Source organism: Necator americanus, chromosome V (genome assembly GCF_031761385.1).
Source record: "Necator americanus strain Aroian chromosome V, whole genome shotgun sequence".
Lineage (NCBI taxonomy): Eukaryota > Metazoa > Nematoda > Chromadorea > Rhabditida > Ancylostomatidae > Necator > Necator americanus.
This window is the reverse complement of record NC_087375.1, coordinates 29,091,386-29,118,874: the sequence shown is the minus strand read 5'-3', so window position 1 is coordinate 29,118,874 and position 27,489 is coordinate 29,091,386. Positions and strand designations below refer to the sequence as shown.

The 27,489-nt window shown below is 40.6% G+C and overlaps 2 protein-coding genes across 6 annotated transcripts; both read left to right on the top strand.

Annotated features, from left to right (window-relative positions):
* Positions 1-267: 267 nt before the first annotated feature.
* On the top strand, positions 268-16,015 carry RB195_015556 (uncharacterized protein; the record flags this gene model as incomplete). 4 transcript variants are annotated; one of them, XM_064206320.1, is made up of 13 exons in its annotated part: positions 268-459; positions 5,723-5,735; positions 5,851-5,908; positions 6,035-6,167; positions 9,388-9,452; positions 10,541-10,621; positions 12,913-12,925; positions 12,979-13,137; positions 14,748-14,760; positions 14,891-14,948; positions 15,060-15,192; positions 15,802-15,826; positions 15,987-16,015. In XM_064206320.1, 13 exons carry the CDS (start codon positions 268-270, stop codon positions 16,013-16,015), a joined length of 972 nt encoding a protein of 323 aa, XP_064062198.1. The 4 variants fall into 4 exon arrangements, with proteins under 4 accessions (XP_064062198.1, XP_064062201.1, XP_064062199.1 ...); XM_064206319.1 differs by lacking the exons at positions 268-459; positions 5,723-5,735; positions 5,851-5,908; ... (1 more) ...; positions 9,388-9,452; positions 10,541-10,621 and having other exon boundaries at positions 12,838-12,925; positions 12,998-13,137; XM_064206317.1 differs by lacking the exons at positions 268-459; positions 5,723-5,735; positions 5,851-5,908; ... (1 more) ...; positions 9,388-9,452; positions 10,541-10,621 and having other exon boundaries at positions 12,838-13,137.
* Positions 16,016-16,237: 222 nt separating this feature from the next.
* On the top strand, positions 16,238-20,208 carry RB195_015555 (uncharacterized protein; the record flags this gene model as incomplete). Of its 2 annotated transcripts, XM_064206316.1 has the most annotated exons (9): positions 16,238-16,320; positions 16,581-16,597; positions 19,265-19,300; positions 19,351-19,490; positions 19,671-19,683; positions 19,809-19,860; positions 19,965-20,038; positions 20,098-20,140; positions 20,193-20,208. In XM_064206316.1, 9 exons carry the CDS (start codon positions 16,238-16,240, stop codon positions 20,206-20,208), a joined length of 474 nt encoding a protein of 157 aa, XP_064062196.1. The 2 variants fall into 2 exon arrangements, with proteins under 2 accessions (XP_064062196.1, XP_064062197.1); XM_064206315.1 differs by lacking the exons at positions 16,238-16,320; positions 16,581-16,597; positions 20,193-20,208 and having other exon boundaries at positions 19,281-19,490; positions 19,965-20,136.
* Between the last annotated feature and the right edge of the window lie 7,281 nt (positions 20,209-27,489).

The following is a 27,489-nucleotide window of genomic DNA, read 5'->3' as shown; positions in this document are numbered from 1 at the left end:
AAAAAAGATAAACATGGCCTCTATTTAGAATGAGTTCATAAAGCGGTGTGCAAGGTTCCTCATCTCATCAAATATGAAATCCGCACCTCTCTAAGAGATATTCTATCTCTTAAATATTTCCTAGATCGATAAGAAGAGGATGTTTTGAACTTCACTTTTTATTTGTAGATTTCCAAAAACAATAAACGGTTGTGAGTTTTATGTTTTTATGTGAAACAACATGGAGCGCGCAATGCTCAAGTCGCTTTTCAGATATAAGGCAGAAACATGTGTACGCACAAGAAAGGGCCGGGAAAAAAGAAAAACTTGAAGAAGTCGAAATCACCGGCCAGGAGTGCACCCAAATCAAAAACTCCCACAGCAAGCACGCTTGCAGAACAAATGAAAGAAGAAAAAAAAGCAAAAGAAGCATTGAAAAATGTTCCAAATGCCGAGAATCTTTTTGCGACGCCGATCGATGTAAGTTTAATATCCTGATTTTGCAATATTTTGAGGCAATCAACCGCTGTTTACCTAAACATCATATACATGCTAACGACAAGATATAAACAAAACTAGATTTGTGTCTACTTCGTTTTGCTTATCTCAATACTTTTTAAGTCTAGAAAAAAGTGCTACATTGCATCAAGTCTCCGCTCGTACTTGTGTCCTTTTATAACTGCGATAGTTGGAAATGGGTGAAATAATGTAAACAATAAAGTAAATAAGCAGTAACTAATGAGATAATTAATGAGGGTTAAAATATGACTTACTTGACTTGCGTGACGTAATCGGCGGGCTAGTGTTACGGACTAACGCGGCTGTCCCCATCTTCGCCGGGATGCGTTGTCCTTGAACATATCCGTCCTCTTATAGCCCATCCTGTTCGATCTTCAGCTAGAGTTCGCATATGATCTACCCATCCGTCGCTATTCCACAAGCGGCGGAATTTCACGTCTAGACTGAACTGCCTGTCAACGCCAGATTCCCTCAGACCTTCCTTCACCGCCTAGGTGCAGAACTTTCTTTTACTACCAGGAAGCTTTTTCCAATTAGGATCTGGAAGCATCCTCAAGACAACTTGGACAAGACGATCAGAAGGTCTCTTCATAAAGGATAAAGGATAACGTTTCTGGCGTTAATCAATCCGCTTGGGATGCGGATTGATTAACGCCCCACGTTCACTTCAATTCACAATCGTTTGAGGTTTACGAACGTGTACTAACCGATGTGTCGAGTCAGTGTTTTTATCCTCCTAGACAGGTTTGGTACCAATTCATCGACCCCGGAGCGATGAAAAGCCTGGTGAGCACTAGGGCTCATTCGAACTTCCGATCGATCCTGCAGGAAGCAGGACCTTTAACAGCTACACCACATCCGCCATTAATGTGACCAAAGAAGCGAAGACGGTTTTCCATGACTACTCTAGGCGGGCAAGATGTTAATGTTCTCCATGTGTCATCAGTGTCATCACCACACCACTTCCGAGTAAAGTTCTTCGTTATGGCATACCACCGGTCAAAAGTAGCCTAGCAGTTGTCTAAATAGCTTTCTCTCCATGCAGTCAGGCTTTTACAACACCGTCGCCCGTATATCATGATAGGGTGCATTGCGGTTAGGTAGACTCAAAGCTTGACTTCGTTGGCGATGGAGGTTGACCACATACACTTGGTCAATGAGTTGAATGCCGAGTTATTTTAGCGCATCTTTGCTGAATATCGTTTTTTAGAGTACAGCCTAAATAACAGAACTCATCCACGAGTTCGAAAGGCTGTCCATCCACCCTGATACCCGTTGTTAAAGTTTTAGTTGTTTGTTTGTTGTTAACAATCTTGGCTGCTGTATATGACTGTATATGACTATCGACGTTCATTTGTTCTCGCGATCACGTTTCAGTTGACGACGCAACCTCCTTCTCAGATGCTTTTCCTGGCTAAAGTCACCAGTAGTGCGGGGAACACATACAGAATTGTTTGTGGATATTGTTTCCGAACTCCTTCCTCGGTGCTAAAACAAGGAGCGTTTTTCAGACCTGCCAAGTCGAGCTTTGGTAGACGTTGAGCTCTCCTTTACCTTTTCTGGGAGTGTACGATAAAGCTGAGAAGAACTGGACGGTGGTCGGAGTCGAATGCGACGTCCGAGACAGCCCTAGGTTTTCGGATATCTGGCAAAGGTATGTTCTTCGTCAGAACGTAATCGAGCTAAAGCTTAAGAGTCGGCATTTTCTGCTTTTGCTGCTCTTTTGGCTTTAATGGAGTTGTTCATTGCCACGTAAGCTGATGGTGTCGATGATTCCTCTTGAACGTGGATTCGATGAAGAAATTCGTCTGCCCGCAAAGGTCTATCAGACGAGTTCTGTTGTCCGATGTCTGCCCAATGGGATAGAACCATTTTCCGAGCACATCAGATAGTTGTTCACTTCCCATCTTTGCATTCGCATCAATTCCGACAATTACTGCCACCTGGCTTGGCATCTTGGATATCAACGTATTGAGTTCATTAAAAAAAGGGTCCTTGTTGTGGTCCTCTGCGGCCTCCGTAGGTGCGCGAGCACTTACGTTCAAGAGCTTGAGTTTCCTGCGATCCCGCAATCGTAGAAAGGCGCATCATGACGACGTTGATCCGACTCCTCCACAAGGTTGTTACAATCGTTCCTAACAGCTAGAGTATGGGCTCTGGCCGAACGACAGCTCCTTTTTGCAATGTATGGGAAGCTTTCGTCATATGACAATGCAGGTTATATAGCTCGTACGTTCCCAATGAGTACACTCGAACGCCTAATTGCGTTAAGTTAAAGCAGGGCCATCACAAGCAGGTAGCAATCAGACTTGTAGATCCGGTCCCAGGGTTAAAATATACTTGAGTAATTAATTTCTTCTCAGCTCAGAAACATTTCACAGCAGGAGTTTTTAAACATTCCACGAGAAGATATCACATAATTCAGGAAATTCGGGGCAGTGGTGTGCTTCTCTCGAATTTTCCAACTTGCAGTTCTAAATTGTAATTAATTTGTAATAGTTTATCACTTTCGTAGCATTCATTACAGCCTATAGTTCTTAATGCCCATTTCTGCTAAAAAAAAAGGTTTTCTCACTCTCAATAACATCACTCTCTAAGTAGTACTTAAAGGGCAGATCTTCACTGAACGCGAGCGCTATAGGTTCAAGCAACTTTTGAGTAGTTCCTGTCTCTCGCAGACGTTATACTAGAAATTTGCAATCATAGCGAGTGCCATTGACGGTGTTGTTGACCCGCATCCAGATGAATTCTTAGCATTTGTGATCCATACCTTTCTTTTTTATTCCACCTGTGGGTCCATTCTGGTTGGCTTTCAAGGCTTACACAAATTCCGCCAAGTCGAAACATTTCAAGTCGGAGTTGCGAGGAGCTACTAAGTGGTGCACGTTAAACTTCAAAAGACTTCCCTTAAGCTCTCTATCAGTAGTGAATATCTTTTCAGGGTTGGCAGTAGTGCCCGGCTACGTCGAAGAGCACTAGAAGAGCTATCATGTCGTACCGGCTGAGCACAGAACTCCTGGTCCCGCTAGTTGGTCAGTAGCCTATCTGACGAATGCAGATGCTGCTCATGCTGCCACAATGCTTTTATTCAGTTCTTCCTTGAAAATTTTCTCCAAGTTTTTAAGACCTCATAAACAGACGTATGATGAATTTTCCAGCGTTTGCGAGCCGACAACTCTTTCTTTCCGACCATGTGATTTTACTGTGAATTGAAAAGTAGCCGTAAACAACATTTGCGAGACAGTCTCGCCCTTACCCATTTCAGTGGGTACAGGACAGTAGTATCGTAGTCGTAGCAATTGGCTAATTAACTTACATTAGGCGCGATCGCGTCTTGATCGCCCAACGCTAACGATATTGCATTCGTTCTACGCTGTCGAATTGTTTTTTATAGTCGACCAAGTTCAGATCAAGAGACATTTTCCGTCGGAGTCCCAGGTATGGTCCAGACTATTAAAACCCTGAAAGAATTTAGTTGAGTCTCCTTCTTGGTTCCATCCAGGGCTCCTGATAGTCACATAAGTGCAACTTTGTTGAATGCTCTGGACAAGCACTGAGCAATTATATCGTACGATGGGTTCGAATGTCTTCTTTATCTACTTTCTTATGAATTGGAAGAGTTTGCGGAGTTCTCCACTGGTCTGGATTCCTTTTCTGGAAAAAGGATGTCGTATGCGGGACTAGAGCTGCATGAAAAGGATGGCCACCACGCGGAAGAAAGTGGAAGATGTAAAATAATTTTGGAAAGGTGTGCTAGGTGCTGCTGGAGAAACAGTATATTCTCTAACATTTCCTTCAGAAACATTTCTTATATATGTCCTTATCTGCTTTTTCTCCTTTCATTGTCTCTGAAACGTTCTTCTCCCTGCATTTTCAGAGATCTTTCGCAAAGATTGTTTGCAGATAGTTTTTGCCTCGAATTATTGAACGTGTGCTTTGTTCAAATTGAGCCTCTAATATGGTCTTTCTTTCAAAAATATTAAATGGGTTAAGAAATTCGATCCAACTCTGTCGCGCGGAGCTTTGAGGTACGTCCAGCGCAATTCCATATTCAGCAGGTAGAATGTTTGAGTCTTTATCGAAGGGCAGTCAGATTGGTTGTAGTCTGGGTTGAAGAAGATGGTGGCTGGTGAACAAGACAGTGCACTGTCTTGCAGATGAACTTTACTACTGTGACTTCGAGTAGACACCGTCTCCTGTTGGCGGTTATGAATCTAATCAGATGAGCGGCATTTCCATTCCTGTACCGTAGCATAGTCCATCCGATAGCTTTTTTCTCCCAGACCCTTTCTTAGTTTGACTTTGAAGTCTCAACTAACGTGAACTGTAAAGTGATCCCTCGATTACCTTGTCATGTTCGTCATAATGTGTGCCTGTTTCGAGTTCACTAGCTGCAGAAGTTGGTTAAAAGCAGGTGGTAGCGCTTATGGGTTTCTAGCGCTAAGGGCGGATGCGAAGTAAATCAGGAGAGGCTACATAATATTGCAAAAGTGGACGAGATAGACGATAGACCGGTACACAACTGAGGCAACGCCTACGTTTAGCGATGGGAAGTCTTCTCCCACTACCTGGAAGAGTACGCCCGTTCACCTGTTACACTCGATATTTTTGCTCCATGGACTGCTGTAGAGCAATCATGTGGTGCGCTCTGCAGCTGCGAGAAGGTCATGTACGTTACATCGAAGAGTACTGTTATTGTGTTGTTAAAGCAAAATCTGAGGCAGTTTCTAGAGTTAAAGATTTTCTTCTATAATCGAAGACGTTCTGATCATTGATTTTTCGAAACCTCACTCAAATCTGTTTAGTGTTTTTAAATTTGAATTTTGAATTTCACGTGCGTCGTGGCCCAGGTCCACGCTTGGATTGAAAAACTCATCTTAACTAATTCTCGCCACAACAGCACTCTCTCCTTTGAGGACGCAAAAGATTCAACTTTTTTTACCCCTATGAAAAACGAAAGAAAGACAATGATGCTCCTTTTCTTGCTCCCCCAAGAACTTCCATTTCACAGCCCTAACATTTTTTAAAAGTAGGTTATCAAGAAAAAAACTAGTGGGAATACCCATGAGGAGTAGAAAAAGCGCTTTCAAACAAATATACTATGAAAAGATGCTGTAAAACAGATTAATATTGGTAATTAATAAAACGACTGTCACTAACCCTTAAACCTGCCAAGTACGCAGGGGTTTATACCGATTACACGCAATTAATTATTTTTCTTCAGAGTCCTGTGAAAGGTTAGTGCCTACGACACCAATTTTCCTTTATCACTACATTCACTGCAATCACATGTGGGTTACGTATTAAAATTTTGAGTTCTATTTGCGTTGTTACGAGTGTAGCCATTTATAGAGGAAAATCAGCAAGCAAAAACGCCACTTCGTATTAAAGTTCCACCTCCGCGAGTTCTGTAAGTTTTATTTTTTGCTTAATTTATACTAATTTCATGGGTGACTATGAAAATCTAGGTTAAGCGTGTCTGCTAAAATCAGAGACAGAAACGACCCAAGTTCTTCGGTAACAGATGCATTTATAGGAAAGCAAGACGTCGGATAAAGGTGGTACGAGATCCACGTGATCCAGAATACAAGACGCTGGAGCCGGATTTCAGTGAATGGGAAAGCGTGAAGATAATGAAACGAAGCGAGTTTAAAAACAACGAAAATGAGGTTATTTTGAGAACGCATTACCAACGTTTCATATTCATATTTATTTCTAACCAGTCTAAACGTCCGGCTAAAGCCGGAATTCGGGCTTTCTGTGGTGTTTGCTTTGCTCGCCCTCACAGATTAACGAAAATTAATATTAGTGCCATTTTGTGTGAAATCAGACTTGTGTATCTCTAACGATTCTTCTTCATCCTCTTTATTATAACTAAAGGCGAAAGATTCCAGCTCCAAACACTCCTTACCAATATATTATAGACAAAATTTAAAAGCATTACTCGAAATATGAGTTTTCCTCCTGTTTCCCTCCAACAGTTATCAAAGAATAATGTTTTGGCATAAAATGACGTGAAAGACATCATCCTACTGATAAAGATAATGTTCTACGTCAGATCATGTAAAATGTTCGCTACTATCCAAGCAGCCGTTTGCATGCATGTTTCCACTTTCTGAGGAATGCATGCTGGCAACTTGAGGCGAACGAAGAAGGAAATCAACCCGTCGCAACCCATTTTACAACTATCTGACGCCGGCGCAGCAATCCGACGCCGTAGGACCCGTCGCAATCCCTTTTTCGAATTCCGTGACACCAGATAAACACGCAGAGCTACTATAAACGTCTGCAATTTCACATCAAAATTTCCTAAACACGCATAAATGAACAATGTAGGGAGAAATTTTTTACGTTGGTTCCTTCTTAAAGATTGACATTCACTTTGGCACCAGAGTAACAAAACGCTCCAGATAAATCCACAAATAAGAGCAGAGAAGCTTAGAAACATCGGTTCATCCGAAGAATGAGCTCCTCACGATAACCAGGAATTGCTGTACTGAATAATCTGATGGCACTAAGTAACTTGATTCTTGGATTTGCAAAAAAAATCACTTTTTTGCTGTGTTCTTTGCAAAGGAAATCTACTTTCTACTAAAGAGGATTAAGCAACAAAATAATTCTCGAGCGATGCTTTTAACATCGTTACTAGTTTAACACATTTAGAGATAGAGTTGGAGTGGTGTCAATACTCAGATTCTTTTTAGGGAAACCCTCCCGGAGAGAAGAAAAGCAAGTTTCAACTTACTTTCGCTTTATTTTTTAGACAGTTCTTTTCCATTATCATTTTTTTTTTGAAGGAAAAAAAACGGATGCAAAATTAAATGAGCAAAATATTATTTTACAATACTTTTTTTTAGATATGGATGATAAAGAGGCTGTTGAGGCCGCAGCATAACATTCGTTCACAACATCTAGCATATTCAGCAATAATAAATATTTTGTTTGTGTTTCCATGTGCTCTGCAAGAATAGTCAAAGCAGAAAATCTTTAGATGCATATTTTTTTCTTATCTTTTCACGAAAAATCCCGCAATAAGTTCAGATTCCAGCATGAACAAGAAAATAAACGTTTTCGAAGTGCAACCGAATCATTGTTCATTAGTGCTCCTGACTACATTTTATTATTTGAAACAAAAGTAACATCCAGAGTTCCTTGGTTCCTTATCATTTTGAGAAATGGAGAATTTAAAGACATCACTCAACGAATCTGAGGTGGTACGGATTTTAGGTGAAGTATTCGTATACGGAATGGGAGACTATGGAAAGGGGGGTGATTCCGTACATTTCTTCCTGATTGCCGTAAGAAACGGTCCGGAAGATACGGGTTTCAGGTGTTCCGGCCGGCGCACTATTTTCTAGAAGCAGTTCGACTGGAGCGCGCCAGCCTTGTGCGGCGCCGCATCTTCCGGGCCGTTTTTTACGGCAATTAGGAAGAAATGGACGGAATCACCTTCCTCTCCATAGTCTCCCATCCCGTATACGAAAACTCCACCTGAAATCTGCACCACCTAAGATTCGTGGGGTGATGCCTTTAACTGACGGGATGAATTCTAAAAAGTTGATTTCAAAAGTTTTAATAGTAAGCTGCAGTCACGTCATTGTACATAACTCTCTAAAACTCTCAAACCTATCCATGATTATTTCACGTAGCTGGTCTTCTTTGAAAAACTTCATTTGTTTGAAACACCTTTCTCCCGTTCCTTCAAACGCGGTGCGACGTAGTCCTCTACGATTCCGAACTGAAGTAGTGCACATCGATGCATCCCAAATATATTGAAAAATTTCAAACACATTGTCCTTCATCTTTTATTTCCAAATTAGCTTATGCATCCCCCTTGAGATGTACTGCTGCTATGCTACCACTTTCTTGATTACAAGTAATCATACCAGAGTATCGATGTTCTTTCGACGGACTCTGGTATAATTACTTATACTTTTTTACTTAAGTATTAAAGTGTTGTTTTGTGTTTCAGTTTTCATGTGTTTCACTATCGCGATTCGACGGACGGATCCATAAACTATGACTGGTAAATTTCCAATAAAGTAAACATCTATTTAGTCTGTTTATTGTGCACAGCGTTGGAAACGTGGCTGCTCCATTTATTTCGGGGTGGAAAAATATATGATGAAATGTTTCTAAAAGGTGCAATATCGAGCATATGACCTACACAGCGACTTGCGAGGCAGCCCATACACAAAATCAGTATTTTTATCCTCATAGAAAAGTTTCCAATAATTTATGGATCTCGGAAGTTTTAAAAGGTGAGTGATTCTGTAGCGGCCACCATGAGTACACTTGCAGCAGAAATCTCTTTTCACTGCCCTACATCCGCCCACACATGCACATGCTGGGTACATACTTTTGCGAAGCAGTCTAGTAGTGGGCAGAATAAGAATAATATTCAATACTTCTTTCTGTAACTGAAAATATTGCTTGGTGTAGTGCTTGAGTGGTGAGAGGTTCCGATACGAACGTATTGGCGATCATTCTATATAATAACGCGCTTAGTCTGTGTGTATGTGTGTATATGTGTGTATGTGTGTGTATGTGTGTGTATGTGTGTGTATGTGTGTGTTTGTGTTTGTCTGTGTGTCACAAAAACTCCACCTTCTCCATAATGATGCAAAAGTCCGCAACGCTGAGGTGCCGAACCGTCGCCATGCACCTGATGGACGAGCACTCTACCTTTTCACCATTGTCTAAAGCTGTGTAACTATGTATGTTGGCTTTGATAAGGCAAGTTAGTTTCCCTCGTATGTTAGTGAAGAAATAAACTTTTATGTGAATGTATACATCCAGATTTGCAAACTATCATGCTATATAATAACGGGGTTATTCTGTCACGTGTGTGCATCTGCGTATGTGTGTGTCTCAGTCAGGAAATTCCAGAAAAAGAGGGAGACGAATGCTATAGCCTCGTTTGATGAGCTGGGGCCTCAACGCGGTAAAATTGGGTGAGACGGGTACTACGTCAGATAGCTGTAAATGGGGTGGGACGGATCATACGGGGTTGAAATGGTGCGCCGGTGCCAGAAAGCTATAGAGTAGGGAGAGACGGGTTCCCAGATTGGATCTTTTGGATTGGTGCACGGGAGCCCCAGGGCAGCAGGATGGGTTTCTATGACTCATTCACGTATCTATTTCAAAGCATATTTTTGTGATGCTGCTAACATCCTTTCTTCAAAAAGAGGAAATTCACGGCAGATAGCTACAATGGAGGGGGTGCGATGGGTGAACCGGCGTCACATTGGCGAGCCGGCGCCAGATGCCTATGGCAGGGGGTGCGACGGGTCCAACAGCGTCAGATTGGTGCGCCGGCGCCAGATACCTATAAAAGGGGGTGCGACGGTTCCAAGGCGCCAGATATCCATAGAATGGGATGCGGCGGGTCCCGGCGCCAGATACCTATAGAAGAGGGTGCGACGGGGATGGGCCCGGTCATTGGTGCGCAATAACTTAGTGTGCATGACGCAAAAGATGAATGGTTACAGCCGTTTCATAGGCACGACCACTGGGCGCTTTGCTCTTCACCTTTATGAGTCCTATGCGTGCCTATTTCCTTCTTTGTTCGCCTCAAGTTTGTAGCATGCCGTTCTCAGAAAGTGGAAACACGCATGCAAACGGTTGTTTAAATAGTATCAAGATGTTTATGTGATCTGATTTATGTTAAAACATCATTCTGTGATACCTATGGGGGTAAATCAGAAGGAATACCCATACTTCGGGTAATGCTTTCAAATTGTATTTGGGTTATTCCAGCATCGAAGGAGTGTTAGCAGCTGATGGTCGAATATTCTCCAAATGTAAAATTGACGCGTTTAGAAGGAAAACTCCGTAATCTTTCGCCTTAATTTATAATATAAAGAAGAGAAGGAAAGCGTTGTTAAAAAAACACAAATCTAATTTTACAGAAAGCACCACTAGTATTAACTTTCATTGATCAGTGAAGGGGAGCGAAGCTAAAACCACCGAAAGTCTGAAGTCCGACTTTAGCCGGACATCTAGACTGGTTTAGTTAATAAATAAGCAGAATGTAGTTTAGCGAAAAGAAATGTTTTCGAAAACAGCGGGCGAGTGAGTTCATGTCTCATTTTATATTTCGGAAGCTGAGACACGGTTGGATGTATGTTCTTTTGGTTAGAAGCTTTCATTAAAAGTTTAGGATCCGGTGGGAACCGTATACCACTTGCACGAACTGGTGAAGGGTTTGAATCAAGACGTTGTACTGTACAAACTAGGAAGGGAGAAGTCCCGGATCAACTTCCCAATCAGTTACCTAGACGAACAAAAGTGTTAAAGTCTCTGGCGCATTAATTCACTTAAGATGATTGACTGTACTCTGGAATATGTTTGGTTTATGAACGGATGTGTAGCCGTACAACCTGAGAGTATTTTACCTGCCAGTATTTTTATCGCCTTAGACAAGTCTGGTATCAATCTGTCGACCTCCGAGAGATGAAAGGCTTGAATGGCAATAGAGCAGTTTCAGGCCATTGATGGTGTAGTCCAGAGTGGTTTTCTAACCATCGATCGCGAACTCTCACAACCGAAGCTCTTAGCGGCTGCGTTGCATCTCCTTATCGTCATGCTACATAATAGCGGGCCTAGTCTGGCACGCGTGCTTATGAGTGTGGCATGTGTGTGAATGCGCATGCGCCAGAAAGCGCTAAAGATGGGTCCCATGGCATCGAATTGGTGCATCAGCGCCAGAAGGGAATGAGGACTGCGCAGCGGTGACTCGAAGATCGTGTTGTCGGTGCAGCAGTACCACGCAATAAGTCTAAGTAGTTTTATCAAAAAATGACTGAGACGTTCTGAGCAGTTTCATGGACCTGATAACTGCATGTGTTGCATCACCCCCAAACTCTCCTCTGCAAGTTTATTTCCTTTCACGTCCTCAGGTTGGTCACATCCTTCGTTCAGAAATTGGAAACACGCATGCAGACGGCTGCTTAAGTAGTAGCTAACAGCTTACGTGATCCGACGTAGGACCTTGTCGTTATCAGCGCTATCATTCACTTATGTTCACTTCACGTTAGCACATCATTCTGAGCTAACCGTTGGGAAAAAAGCCAGGAAAAAACCTTTAGTTTGACTGTTTTCAAACTGTAGCTATATCGAAGGAATCTCGATGTAAAATCAACTTTAGATATTCTTCAAACGAAGTGCTGACCCGTCTAGGAAGAAAACTATTAGATTTTTCATCAATGCTTGAATTTCCTAAAATGGAGAGCGAAGGATGACCCTGTTAGGGAAAAGTAAAATTTAATTTAACTAAGTAAATTTAAATTAAGCAAAAATTTACAGCAAGTGCATCATCGATTTCTAGTGATGACTGAAGTCGAGCGAAGGGAGAACCGCAGGATCTCCAAAGTCCGCCCTTACCAGGACGTCCTAAGCGTATAAATAACACTACGACTATTGAGAATGTTGTTTTTTACGTTGCTGCTAAAATTTGTCACCTAGTTCTGGAACACAGCCAGCCGGGCCGTCCTAACTCGTCACGTACTTGGCGGTAGCGCATTGCTGCTTTTGACATCCGAATATCTTTTATTTCTCGCTTTGTGATGGCTGTGGTCATTGTATCCTGCAGTTGCGCATGACTATAACTGCTTCATAGTCGCTTTTCGATGGTCAAGAGAGGCAGGGTTCAGAGTTCGTCGCCGCAGAGGATTGCGTCAACATGACGTAATGTCTCATCGACACAATATGTTGGATTGTGCTGCCAGTAGCCCGTAATATGCTGCGGTGCAGTGTAAATCATGGGCATATTTTTCTAGAAGCCAGAAGATTTTTCGCTGATGGAAGTACTGACCTCGACTTCGAGGTTGCTGTCATTTTTGAACTGCCATCCGTCTAGGAAGTCCAGCGAAGGGCAGAAGTGGAGTTAGTTGATGACCTAACGGAGGAGTACGATATTTCGACCAAGGCTCCTTTAGCCTTCAGAAACGGGAAGAGCCTTAGACGTCACTGCGTGTATTTGCTTGCACACGTTAATTCGGATAAAAAGTGATAAGACAGCTTTGATTGTTGGTCATGTTCGATCGCTTCCTGTCCTCTAGCATTTAGTATTATTTTCAAAGTTTCTGGAGGATTCCTGAAGAAACTAGCTGGAAAGATTAAACTGTAGCCAAATACGCTGAGCAAACTAAGACATTTACTTAGTGCTATTTTTTACGTTGTTGGCCCTGCGTCAAAGTTCAAAGAGTAAAAAAAAACAAACGGAAAAAGGCTATGTGCGGATCTACCATAGGGGTACCGTGTCCTGGCCTCGGGTGGCAATAATCGTTCTTGCAGTTGCGGACACCTCTGATGCGCTGAACAAAAAGAAACAAACGTATGGGTGCGGATGGTGATAACCTAAAAGAATGCCTTCGTAACGAAATGTTGTTTCCTCAGAAACAGTGCTTCCAGAATAGAAACGCCAGTATGTGTATTCGTGGGAAAAAGCCACCAGCAAACACGAAAAAAAATGCTAAGTCAAAAAGCAATAAGTCAGCTGCTTCAAACACGCCTACAGCACAAACTCCGAAACAGGAGAAAGCTCCTGCAGAAAAACCCAATGAAAAGCTTAAGGAGAAAGAAGATAAGAAGGAAGCTAATATGGGAGAAAACATTTTGGCGAAGCCAATGGATAACGTGAGTGACTAGATTTGGAATTGTGTTTTTCGGCTTCTCAGTTTGCAAGGTGTTGCAGAGCAACAATTTTTAGACTACGTCGACAAATCTCCTTAAGGCAGTAGGCCATATAAAGTACCAATATTTATCACGCCAATAATAACTTCGCTCCGTAATGACTTTATCAAAGATTGGTGTACACATATCACTTTTGTTACTTATCTAATACTTCTCGAAGAGACCGTAAGTTCAATACCAGGGAACCACTACTCAGATAAAAACAACCGCCGCCTAGTCCTCTGAAGTCTTCTGTAGTGCGTGTGATTCCTGGGTATTTGTTCCTCTGTTGCTAGCTTGGGAAATTCCTCGGTAGTGCTTACATTTTCATACTTTTGTCCCGTACAGCCCCTTGAATATCATCAATGAATTACCTTCTGGTTGCTGTTTCGAGTGAACCACAGCGACTATTTCTCGCAGTTCAAATGTAGACCTTCCAAAGGAAATTGTGTTGAAACACATTGAAGTTCCTGTTGACAGTGTTGACAGCCGCTTCCATTGACAGTGTTGAGGTCTGAAGAACATCTTTTCATTTTGCCGCTACATTGTATTAGTACAGCGTAGCTTTGCGCAGATTATTGTCCTCTCACTCGTTTTCAAAGTTATTTGCTCTTTACGTTCGTTCGTTTCCGCGATTTTGTTGCAGCTTCTTTCTCAGACCCTTTTCCTGGTTGAAATCACCAGTACTATAGGCACCACATACAGAATTATATGCGGATCTTGTCGCTGCAGGTACAAAACCAAACTTCTTCCTCTGCCCGCTCGAACCGGGAGTACTTCTTTGGCCGCGTCCTAGATACACTTTGTGAAGGTGTATGCATTGTGCAGTCTGAAACCTCCAAAAACAAGGAACTTTATTTTTTCATTTCAAGGTGGTCCGCTGCTTCTGTGTACTCTCAAAACGCATAGTCAACTTTAATATCACCTACTTGGATATTTCTTTTCGGCTTTACAAGTCGTAAAGAGTACAAGTCGTAGCTTCTCTTGCAACTTCTTCTTGCCCATACGTCCTTCTGAGCCCTTCGTCGGGTGTAAGCTGAATGCAAACGTCGTTGGCGACGTCGTCGAAGACAAGCGGTAGATATCCAGGTATCCTCGTGAGGACTCTTTGTCTCTTGCTAAAGAATGGCGTTGCTATTTTTCAAATTCTGGTCTTTGAAGAGATGTCTTTTTGTACGTTGAGTCAGGTTCGGTCGAGTTTCCGTCGAGGCCGTCCGGCGCGCGATAAAATTGAACAGGGGCTCTTCAGCCTTTATCGCCACTGAAATCACTGGGACCGTCCACACCTGGTTCCACTTGTACTGCGATAAGTGCGCAAGACAAGCTTCTTGGAATGCTATGTCATGATTTACAAAGAAAGCACGTCAATAAGTTATAGGAAAGTCATAGGAGTTTACAAGGGACAAAGTGAAAAATAGTGCAATACAATATAGCACGGTGAAAAGGGTTGATAATATATTGACAACAATAATGAAAAATGTAAAGATTTCTCTCCTTATTTGTTAGGTGCGCTACGTTAGGTGCGCTTTTAGTCGAATTCTATACTGATTATTCTCAATTTACTTTCTTTTCAGACTCCTGTCAAAGGTCAGTGACTACGACACCAGTTTTTCTCTATCGGTCCATTCATTGAAATCAGTTGTTGATTACGTATTTCACGTTTGATTTCTTTTTTTTTTCTTTTTCTTTACGCTGTTACGAGTGTTACCATTTATAGAGGGGGAGGCGAAACCAAAAACACCACTTCATATCAAGGTTCCTCCACCGCGAGTAATGTAGGTTTTATTCATAGTTTATTTTATAGCAATATCATAAGAGACTGCGAACACCGTGTCTGTTGAAATCATAGACGGGAACTAAGCAATCTGTAACAAATATATTTCTAGGAAAGCCAAACGTCCAATGCACGAGAAACGAGATGCACATGATCCAGAATACAAGACACTGGAGCTGGATATTAGTGAATGGGAAAGCGTGAAGATAATGAAACGAAGTGAGATCGACAACAAGGAAAATGAGGTAATTTTGAGAACACTTTAGTCACATTTTATATTGGAATCAGATTCTCCTTGGTTGATTTTCAATTGTTCTGTCCAAATATCTGGGACGGTTCCGCAAAAAGTTAGTTTTTTTTCAAAAAAATTAGTCTAAATCGGTTATCATATATCCCTTGAAATTTCATATTAAAGTTCCCTAAACGTCCATAAATGAAAGTGTTGGTAGAAATTTTTGATGTAGTGTTCTTCTCATAGATCGACATGCACTTTGCAAAAATCAGAGTTACAAAAAGTTCAGGGAAATCCACAATTAAGAGCGGTAAAAAGCTCAGAGACGCCAGTTCATCCAGCGAGCGAGCTCCTCACATTAATGAGGTCTGAAGTATTCAGTGACAGTCCGGCTTTAGACAGACGTTCAGACTGGTAGCCTGATTGGTCTAAGTAATTTAATTCTTGGATTTGTGAAAAAAATCGCTTTTCTGTTGCGCTCCTCGCAAATCGAATCTACTCCCTACCGGAGACAATTCAGCAGCGAAATACTCTTCGAACGATGCTTTTAACCTCTGTAATCACAATTTTACTGCGATAAGGAATAGAGTTGAAGTGACGCCAATAGTCGGATCTTTTTCAGGGTAACGCTCCCGTGGAGAAGAAAAGCAAGTTTTATCTCACTTTCATTTTATTTCTTAGACAGTATTTACTTTAGTACTTACTTTACTTTACAGTAGTACTTTTCCATTATCGTTTGTTTCGAAGGGAAGAAAAGGGTTGCAAAATTAAACGAGCAAAATATTCACTTCTAAGATTTTTTTTTAGATGTGGAGGCTGTCGAGGCCGCAGCATGAAATTCGTTCATAATATCTAACATATTCAGCAATAATAAATATCCTTTTTTGTGTTTCCATGTGTTCTACAACAGTAGTAAGAACAGAAAATCTTCAGATGCATATTTTGTCTTATCTCTTCACGAAAAGTCCCAGTTTCAATTTCCAGCATGAACAAAAAAAAAACGACTTTGAAGCGCAAAAGAGTTATTGTTGATCAGTGCTCTTGACTACGACTAAATTATGGTTGATAGTTCAAAATCGCCTCAAGCAATCAAAGTCCTACATCCGCTTGGTGTCGTTAAATTGGAAGAAGATTTGTTCAGGTGGATAAAACGAAACTAGCTCGACACATCAACTAGAGCCCTTAGGTCGTAGCTGCATATTCGAACAAACTTCGAACAGTGAACTGAAGTAGAACGCATAGAGGCGTTTTCAAGGGATTCTACAGAATCAGGCTCTTAGTCTCTATCTCCTTTATCCACATGTTTATACTTCATGAGCATGCAGAGTGAAATGAGGCAAAACAAAGTGTTTCGGGAAACAATGGGCGGGTGAGCCCATATCTCATTTTATATTTTGAAAGAGGAGACGCGGTTGCATGTATGTTCTTTTGGCTAGAATATTTCATTAAAGATCAGATCCTGTCAGAATCGCTAGAAGGTTTATTAAAGAGAGTTAGTCCGAGCAGTTGAAGGCAGCATACCACGAATTTGAGGTGGTGCAGATTGCAACGCTCCACCCCTTGCGCCGCCTCCGCCCTGCGATTCGTCGAAAATCAATTCGATAGGCAGTAAAGGACACTACGAGTGCAAGGGTGGCGCGCTGCAACGGAAGGCATCGTACAAAACAGCATTCAGGGACCGGCTGCTTGCAGTGATTCAGGGAGAGATGACCGGAAACACCCGCCCTCATAATCTACGACTCCGTATACTGATACTCCACCTGAAATCCGTACCACCCCAAATTCGTGGCATGCTGCCTTTAAAAGTAGACAGTATAAAAGGATCTGGTTTCTGGCGCATCAATCCGCTTGGGATGTGCCCACGCATCTGACTTCAATTCGGATTCGTTGCCATGTGGAGCCTGTGGAGGAGGTCAATTGCATGGCAAGTCGAGTTTAGGATTTAGGATTTTCTTCTAGGATTACATTAGGATGACATTTTCAAGGCTTTTATATCGAGAATCAGAAGAATTTGGCGGTTGATTACTAGAAATTCTGCCGAAAATGTTAATACAACAATAAATTTAATAAGTAATTACAATCGTTGAGGTTTACAAACGACAATCACAAATCGTGGTTGTTTTTTGCGTTTCTACTGATACTAAATTTGTCAACAATTCTTCAACTTTTCTGGGACACTTTTCAACCCACCGCTCTTGACGCTTCCCCTTCTTAGCCTTGGCTCACTGCTGCTGACAGTTGGGGAATATAGAACATCGCTGCATTGATTTTTGATAAACTGTACACGAAGCGTATATCGATATTATTGGGCAAATTTGGGCAAATTTACTTTGAATTGGAATTTAAATTTGAAAGAAATTTATTTAGAAGGTTGAAATGATCAAATCGAGCGATCAAGAACTATACACACAAACTCCAACCCCACTTTAACTGTCGTTGTCACGTTAACGTTTAAAGGCATCTCCCAACAAATCTGGGGTGGCATGGGTTTCAGGCGGGTAATGCCTTTACGGAGGTTGTAGATTGTAGGGAAGAGGGTGACTCTGTTCATCTGTCTCTGTATCGGCGTAAATGGACAACTCTGGAACTGTTTCTTACAACGTCCTCTGTTGCAACGCGCCACCCTTGTGCTCCGCTCCCGGTTGCGATTCGTCCGAATTGGTTGTCGATTACCCGCCTGAATCCCGTACCACCCTAGAGAGGTGATGCCTTTAACGAAGTATGCTTAAAGTTTGTCTGTATAATTGTGGAGAGGTTCAGTCGCTTAGTTTGTGGATTGAGATCTGCATTCAAGTCTCCAGGGAAGTTCTGCGGAAATTCTAGAATAAAATCAAATAACAACCTTGTGTACAGTTAATCAAAATTCAGTAAAACATCTTATTGTGTGGAGACTCATTAGGAGGCGAACGTTCCGGCTCTCATGTATTTTTCATTTCTTTTTTTAATGCTATTAAGAGTTTCTGTGCAATTGCTCATGACTATGGTTGTTCTATAGCCCTTTTTCGGTGGTCGATAGAGGCAGGGCACAAAGCTCGTCGCCGCTGAGGAACTATTGTGGCAACATAGCACCTCAGGTTGACACAACACGTTGGATTGTATTCCCGGTGGGCTATAAAATCCAGCGTAAAATCATAGGTATATTTCCTTTGGAACCCAGAAGATTTCCCGCTCATTTTGATGATCGTACGGGGCTCGACTTTGAGATTATTGTCATTTTTAAACTGCCGTCCGTTTAAAAAATCCAGAAGAGGATTACTTGGTGACCTAACGGATGAGTATGATTGTTCGACTGAGGATCCTTCAGGCCTTTTTAAAGTGAGAAATGAGGAGGCCTATAGATGTCACTGCGTGTATTTGCTTAAAACGTAAAACTAATATCATCAAACCACCGTATCGTTAGAAACCGTACCTTCACCATTTCTGGCTTTTTAAATCTGTGTAACTGTACTGCCGTGACGATGTTTGTGAAGAATTAGCACGTCGAGATCTTTTCACGAAACTCTTTATCCCTCGCATTCAGAAGCTGTCCTTTTTAGTCGCAACGATAGTGGCCCTTCTGTGTTCAATTCTTGTTTGTTTATCCTTTCAAATCTTTTGGAGATTTCGAAAATAAACTATGTAGAAGCAACTAGTCAGAAAATCCAAAGTGTCCCTGAATTAATGGACCAGACCAATATCATCATTAATGCCATTATTTTTTCATCATTATTATTTTTCGTTTTTGGCATAAGATTAAAATTTTTAAGCACTGCGTTTTTGGTAATATCAAAATGATGAAAATCATTGTGAGCGTGTGCTGATCCTGATAGCATAACCAGCAGACACCCGTATTTATCAAACTCCTAGGAAATGTGAGGCAGATAGAATTGGTGCCAGTTCGTTGCGAATTGGAAATGTGCTTTATGGGGATCTACCGCAGTGGCACCGTGCTGCTGCCTCGGAGAGGCAATAATTGTTCTTCTAATTCCAGACAGCATGACCAAAAAGGATTGCTTTGATGATAAAAAAATGAGTGGAATGATGCGGATGCTGATCAGAATAACGTTTTCATAGAAACGTAATTTTTGCAGAAACACTAATTTCAGATAAAAACACAACAGAATGTGTATTCGCCGAAAAAAGTCAGTAGGAAGTACGAATGAGAAAATTAGGACAAAAAGTACTAAGTCAGCCGCTGGCAGCACACCGACATCACAAACTCCGAAACAGCAAGGAGCTCATGCAGAAAAGCAGAGAGAAAAGCCTAAGGAGAAAGAGGATAAGAAGGAAGTTGATATGGGAGAGAACATTCTGGCGAAGCCAGTGGATAACGTGAGTGACTAGATTTGGAATTGTGTTTTCTGAATTCTCAGTTTACGATGTGTTGCGGAGAAACAACTTTTGAACTATATAGATAAATCTACTCAATATAATATTTGTAGGCTATATAGAGTAGCAAAGTTTGTCATGTTCAAAATAATTTGGGTCCGTGACGACTTTCGTATTTTTCAGGCTCCGATGAAAGGTTAGTGTATACATGTCATTTTTGTCACTTACCTAATACCCCTCGAAGAGACCGTAAGTCCACTTCTGGTTTGAAATTTTCGTTGTCAAAGAATAAGTGATGAAAATATTGTGAACCTATTTCAGAGGAAAAACAGAAGGAACCGCTTCACATCGAAGTTCCACCTCCACGAATATTGTGAGTTTCTCCGTAGTAGATCCAGAGCAGATTGTGCATTGCCCAGTTTCTAGAGCTTTTTTTCTTGAAAGATCGCTAAATTTTTAAAATCTCTTCTTATTTAGGAAAGCTAAGCGAACGATGAAAGAAGTGCGCTCGGCACGTGATCCAGAATACAGAACATTAGAATTGGATATGAGTGAATGGGAGAGTGGAAAGATTATGAAGCGAAGCGAGGTTAATTTAGAAGATTTGAAGAAAGAGCCGAAAACTCTCCAGCCAACTCAGATGTATTGACCGGGTGTGATGTATTTTGTTTAAATTTGAGATTTTTTTCTGTAGAACTTTTTTAGAGGAAGAGTTGTGTAGACGAAAAAAAAGGTGTGTGGTAGGATATCATAGAAAGTCTTATCTATTTCAATTATAAAATTGCGCCAAAACATATTTCAATCAGAATGTACTACTGAATAACTGAATTCACTTGTACTATATCAATAATGATGTTGCTCTAGCTATTATCTCTTTTCTTAATTTATATTAATCATAAATAAATGTTGAATGTATGGTTATTTTACGTTTTTTTCTGTCTTTCTCCCGAATTTACAGTGAGATAAAAAACGAGGTTCGACCTTCTGGTTTTTCTGGATTTTTTTTGCACGAGTTTAATAATGTGCACAGAATTGTCTCTTCAATCACACGTTATCCAATGCAAGACCAGTGTTTTTTAGAACCACTGCTGTTCAAAAAAGGGATTTTCGTAATTTCTCAGAGGATGTGTTCCAGATTTTTCATTCCAGATTCAGATGTGTTTACAAGCACCGAATTCTATTTTATAACAATGTTTTTTTTTTTGTTCTGAAACCATGTAGGATGTTCGTCTGTTTGAGTAACTGTTCCGAAAGCGAGTAACGAAACCTGGTTACCTCTTATAGGAGTTACGGGAGCGGATATAGGACAGTGGTAGCAGCGTCTGCACTTCGATGGTTCAAAACCGCCCGGTGACAACCAAGCATTATATATCCTTAGATCTATGAATCGGCGTTGAGGAATGTGGAATTTTAAGGGCACTGATCTGATACATCGCCTGGACTTCGAAAATCAATACACATCATGTTGTGTTGTGAATCACAACGCTTCAGAATTGAAGTCGAGTTCATCGGTGCATTATGTGGGGATTGCTGAATTTCAAGCACTTTTTTCCGAATACTGCCATGCATTCGACCTCTGCGGTCCTTTCTAATCTCTAACGAGGAAGTAGTCCTCCTTGTTGGATATATTGGTGTACGTTCTATGCTTCCATCTCAAAGACTCTGAGCTGAACGATTTCTTCTGAAAAAAAAAATGATGTTAATGATGGAAATGAGAACTTGGTTTCCGTAATCAGGTAAAAAATACATGATTGTATGAAAGCTCTGATTTCTTTGGATTTCAGTAAGAGTAGGGTTTGGAACGTGGTTGCATCCATTAGAAGTTTAGGAATCAGCGACTTCAGTCCCTCTAACAGAGCAACTACTTGCAACCCTAAGATTGTAAAGATAAAACTAGTCAGAAGGATTTTATATCATCGGTGCGAAGGTGAAGAGGTCGGTAGGAGCTGTGAGGTAGAGAGTAACCTCATGAAATAGCCGCAAGAGTACTACTACACTCAGTAGTTCGAATGTTCTTTTGTCTTGAAACCTCGACATATTCTGTCTGTGTTTTGTTATAGTGTGCATGCGAGGTTCTTAATGGAACCTTTATTTGCCTGACGTTTCGGCTTTTTCGCCATCTTCAGAGGCCTAAGTAGAGGATGACTGGAGCAATGCTACATTTATCCCGTCAAGTGCCACACTACCCTGGGTCAATGCTTCGAAAATCGTTCAGGGTAGCGAAAACAGAAACCCATCTACATTGAAAATGGTCTTACGTGTTACTCTACCGGATGTGGTGCGGCTGGTTGCACGCACTTGTCACTCAGTGTACCAGCAAATGAGTATTACTGCGTGTAGATCACCAGCGACGATATAGATGATTTGATCTACACAGAGAATACCAGGCGGTTATAGATCACAGAGCGGTACAAGTGGCAAGAACTCATTCGTTATCGACAAGCATTCATTCCTATTATTCATTGAAGGGTTTCTTTTAAGAATCCGAAACGCCTCCAACGTCTTCCTTGACGATATTTCTGTTTAGTGAGCCAGTATAGCGCATTTCACATCGTAAACGTTTCCGTTGTGGGCCTCATGTCTGTGCCTTCCTAGTGGTGTTATCTAACTTTTTCGTCGTTTTCCTGCCATGTGTTCATTAATCCTCACCCCAACATTCCTACCGGTCTCTCCAACGTATTTTGCATTGCATATCAAGCACTCAATCTCATATATTACCATCTATCGTCTTTCACAGATGCAGTATCTATCATATAGTGTGTTTCTAACAAGCTGGCTTTTGATGTTTGCATTTGGAATATTTACATCATCATGTAATTGTGCTTGGATAATGTTGCGCTGAACAGCGGCACTGACACTGTAAGAGATAAAAGGAAGAAAAAGAGAAATTTTGTTTTCGCGTGGAACATTGCTATTTACAGTGCGGGTTCTTCGGTAATGCGGAAGTACTGCATGACCATTAGCACATGCAATTTTCAAGGCTAGTCTTTGTGATTCGTGTCGTTCTTGGTTGCTAGTGCATACTTCACTAGCAGTTTTGAACATATTACGAATCACTGCGCGTTCTACTACAGTCGGATTTGGCATGCATAATAGGATATTGTTTCAAATTCTTTGCGATGCCACTTTACTCTAATAATGCCGTTCGAAGTACTTGTTTGTGTATTGAGGTAAGGAAGCCTTTTGGGGTTTCTCTTGTGAGTCTTATTTATTGCGATTGTTGGTTGAGTATTCGGAAACACTCGTCCATTTCAAACTGTGTAGATGTTATGATGCAACAGTCGTCAATATATCTGCAATACATTATTGGTCTAAAACACTGGTTCTTCGATTCTGCTCATGAAGCAGATCGCCAGTACTGGTGCTAATCGTTGACTCATTGCTAGCCCTCTCAGTTGCGCGAAATAATTTCCTGACCACCTGAAGATATTACAATTCAGGCATTCCTTGATAAGTGTTATTATGCGAGATTTACTAAGCCCATATATTTCCAAGTTGTAACCATGTAAATCTATCATCTCAGAGAGAGCTTGCAGCGCCTCATAGTTTTTTACATAAAGGTTCCATCTAAAAACCCCGCAGGCACACTATAACAAAACACTACATTCAATTTTTTATTCGAGGTTTCATTTCATCTTAATGAAAGCAAAAAGTCTCCTAATAGGATGAATTGGTCTCTAGATCAGTCTTAAGGTTCGTAATTCTTAATTTTTTAAATTTTGTGCTTGTATTTGGAGGCGTACCCCGAGTTTTCCTTGTAGCCTTTGCGAACAGCTCCATTTACCACTGGAGTGACACCCAAACACCGGAAATCTGGGGCAGTTTTTTCATGCGGTGGTTAATTTTAATGAAAATTAATTTTATTTAAACAATTATCTAACTGAAAACTTCTTCAAACAGGTGACGCATGACTAACCACAAACTAGACAAACTAAACTTGGATACGATATCCCACTATCTGTCTTAAACAGCAGTAATTTTTAAGAAGATATTGTTGTTCCTCCACAAAAATCTAGATATATATATATACATATATAGTTTGGTGCGTTCTGGAAACGGACCATATATTTCAAATTGCTAAACCTCAGTTTAAACACAATAATAAATTTAATTACAATCAATAATTTTTAATGGATATAAGCTTTCAGCATAAAAATTGAGATTACTGGAATCAACAAAATTATGGAAAACACTTTCACTGTTGGGCAAAGGTTTGGGAAATACGGTGGGTGAGCGAGAACTTTTATACCCGAATGGGTTAATTTTTGCCGGGTGCGGTTTGTGCGGTATGTGGCTTTGCGTTGTCATGCAGCAGAATCGGCTCTCCTCTATTCACCACTGCCGCCCACAATTTTTGCAACTTTTTATACATATCTTCTAAATTACAATAGTAGAGCTCTGCTGTAATTGTCTGGTCTGGTTGCATGAAGCTGTAGTGGATTAAACCCTTTCAGCACCATCAAACTGTAAGCATGACTTTTTTGGGGTGAAAATAGAGTTTGGGGAACAGTATTTGGAGTTGGATATTTTGAGGATCATCCTTATCTACCCACACAAATCCGCGTTTCCCATGATCATAAGAAATATCACTTTTCATGTGCAGTTATAATAATACTACTGAGAGAAGGCTCATTTTTAGACTGAATCAAAAGGTTAGAACACCTGCTGTGCCAGACGCTGCTCTTCGGTCAGCTCGTGAGGCACCCACTTTGACATCTTGTTCACCTCGCCAATTTCAGCCAAATGTCTAACTACTGTAGTATGATGTACGCCCAGGTCTTCTGTTAATCTGCTGTTCTGCTGCTTCGAGATCAAAATCGTTAGAAGCGACTTTTTTAAATCAGAGTTCCACTGTCCTTTCGCAAAAAAAGTCTGGTCCAAAAACCCTGTTAAAGATGCAAGATGCTTCTGCCGCGGAGTGCCCCAGTTTAAATTCGTGAAGCATGATGACTCGATAGTCATCTGATTCTCATGTATTTCAGAGCCCTGGAAAAGGCCGGCTAAAAAACTAGAGCGACAGCAATACGTGTATTTGAAAGAGTAGGAAAAAAAAACTTACAAAACGGAATGTGTTATCTGCCTTGAGATGAAATAATTTAGGATGAAAATCGTTTTATTTACACATACGTCGAAACCGAAATTAGGTTTACACCAACCTAACTTTGGAAAAGGGTTTCAATTTCTTCAAAGACACTTGTCAAGAGGATGTCTCTGTTAGGCTTACTTAAAGCATTACTTTTGGAAAAGATAGGAATGGTGAAACCCAGAAAAGTTTTGATTCCTGGACATCATACATGACATGAGGCAGTAAATCAAAAGAATTGCTGCTCCGCAGGAAATGGAGCAATGCATAACGTATAACTTCCACAATGTATTCATGACTGGGCTGCTTGGGATTAAACGTTTTTGTCCTTCCGTCGGGACACGTCCAGTCCTTCCCGTCAATCAAAATTTTATTTCTCTCGCCAATGGCATCTGAGGAGGTTGTGTGGGGGAAGTGTGAGCGATGAAAGACCACACTGCTTCGAATCCGTTGTTCGTTCATGGATGTCCCCATAGGTCCAACGTCAACGATTCAAAGCAGCGCCGGTTTTGCGGTGCGAAACGCTTTTCGTCTTTTAATCACATCCTCGTATGGTTTTTTTTTCAAAGAAGTGGTAAAATTCATAGGAGAAGAAAGTACGATGGAGGCTACATAATTGAAGAGTGTCTTTTACAGAAGAGTTGAATATCAGCAGAATTATATCATTATTTAGATTTTATTATATTTTATATTATATTATTATTTAGGATGAGGATTTATTACTCAATTCCTTCTTTCCTTCTTCTCGCTTCTAGAAGAGACGTTTTCGTTCGACAAAACTCTCGTATTTTCAGGAAAAAAAGAACAACATTCACGTTTAAAGATAATATAGTAATCAAATAATCAATTAATATAGTAATCGATCGATGGTTCAAAATCGCCCTGTCGCCAACCAAGCATTTCATCTATCCGGGATCGATAAATTGGTACCAGATTTGTCTGGGAGGAGAAAAGCACTGACTTGATCATCGGCTGCGCCCCGCTAATCATTGTATAGCCCAACACGCGCTCGAAAACCTCGACGATTACGAATGGCGCTGAAAACGCGTTGGTGCATCCGAAGTTGGTTGATACGCAAAACTCTTCCCTTTTTATCTTTTTTTTTTCTTTTTTTATTCTTCTTCTTTTATCTTTTTTTATTTTAGGACTTTTTTTTTGGATACATCGGATGAGAGCACACGTAAAAATGGAATCCCAATAATTGTTTCAGCGATTACCAGATAAGCGTGAAATTCGAGTTGAAATGAAATTCGCATAGGGGTGGATAGCCCTCGAGTAAGGAAAAGCACAAAAGCCGTAAGGATTTCCTTCTGCTACGTTGAAACGAAGCGATGTGATGGACTCGGATACCACTTCAGGAATCGGTGATATACTTTGTATATCCACTAAACGTCAGAGTTTGAACATTACATTTGTTACTGATACTTCTACAATAGTTTATATAGTTATGGTTGTGAACTTTTTGAACGGGAATTCCGGAGCTTAACATAGAAAATAGCTTGAGTTGAGGGTTTCAGGGAAAATCCATTCCTGCTCATTACTATATTTTTGTGGGTTTTTGTGGGCAATTTCCTTAATGAGATGAATGTGATGTAATTTATTTTTTTTCTACAGTTTTCGCAATTTCGTAGGCGAGTTAATTCGTCAGCTGTTTATGTGGACCACCCAGCTAAATCGTTAAACGACTTTCCATCCCCCTTATGATACGAAAACCACTGAATGCCTCCATTGCAGTCATCAACTCATCATCTACTGGTGAATGATGAGAAGAAGATGAATGTCAATGGGGACGAAGTTAATTCACCGCTCTATTGCCCACTACTGAGTGGCATCCTCTATTGCCTCATTCGTTATGCATCGTTGCCTCCGACCACTACGACGAATACGACCGAAAGCCGCATCTGCGCCCAAAAACTCCATTGTTTTCTGAGTTTTACTCGGTTCTGAGACCGTGCATTCAAATTTCGATCTTTGAAAACTGGGAAAAATATCAGTTTGTAGCCACACTATTAACTTCTGTTCGCAATTTTGAACTACTAAATCAGACTTGAGTTTAGGACCTGAGAAAAGACATCGTGTGGTGATTTCTCAATCATCGTAGCCAGAAAATAACTTGATAAACCACAACAAGAACTTTTAGAAATTATTTCTTGATGTTATTTTCGTGCTGAAAACTGTATGCGAAACTCCGTTCTGCCTTCTTCTTTCTTCTGTATCTGACGCAGCTTCTACTTCATTACATTTATAAAAGTAAAAAGTAAGTAAACTAATAAGTCGGTGACATATGTATAGATGGACAGAAAATGCATGAAGCGCAACTGCGAAGGAAACTAAATTGGGACTTAGGTGTTAGACTCAAGTACAAGGAAGTTGACAAGCAATGCATATATTTCTTTTAACTTGGTCAATGCTACTTTGTTACTTTGTAACATCATTCTACTACATATTTACCCTCCGCGAACGAAACTTATTTTTTAGTATTATTATTATATTATATGTTTTTTAGTATTATATTAGTATTATGTAGTATTATATATTATTATTTTTAGTATTATCCGGTTAACCCTTGGAAATATACATCTATTTGATGTCTAACTACTCTATCATACCGAAATTTAAATCACAAATTTTCTAAAAAAAATTCCTGTAGGAGAAAAAGGTAGAAGGATGTTACAAAGGTTGCAATGCCAACGTCAAGCGTTTTCCAACATTCTGCACGATGTTCTTTCTAAGTTTTCATCCTATTATAGTATTAATAGTTTATGTTTTTAGTGAGGTCCCATCACGTTAAAATTTTCAAATAATAAAAGATTACTGCTTTCCTCTTTTGACATTGTTTTGGTCCCTAGAAAAAATTCTTTTAAAGTGCTAACAGGGAGCTCATTAGAAATGTTTCTAGCAGAGAAAGAACAATTTGCG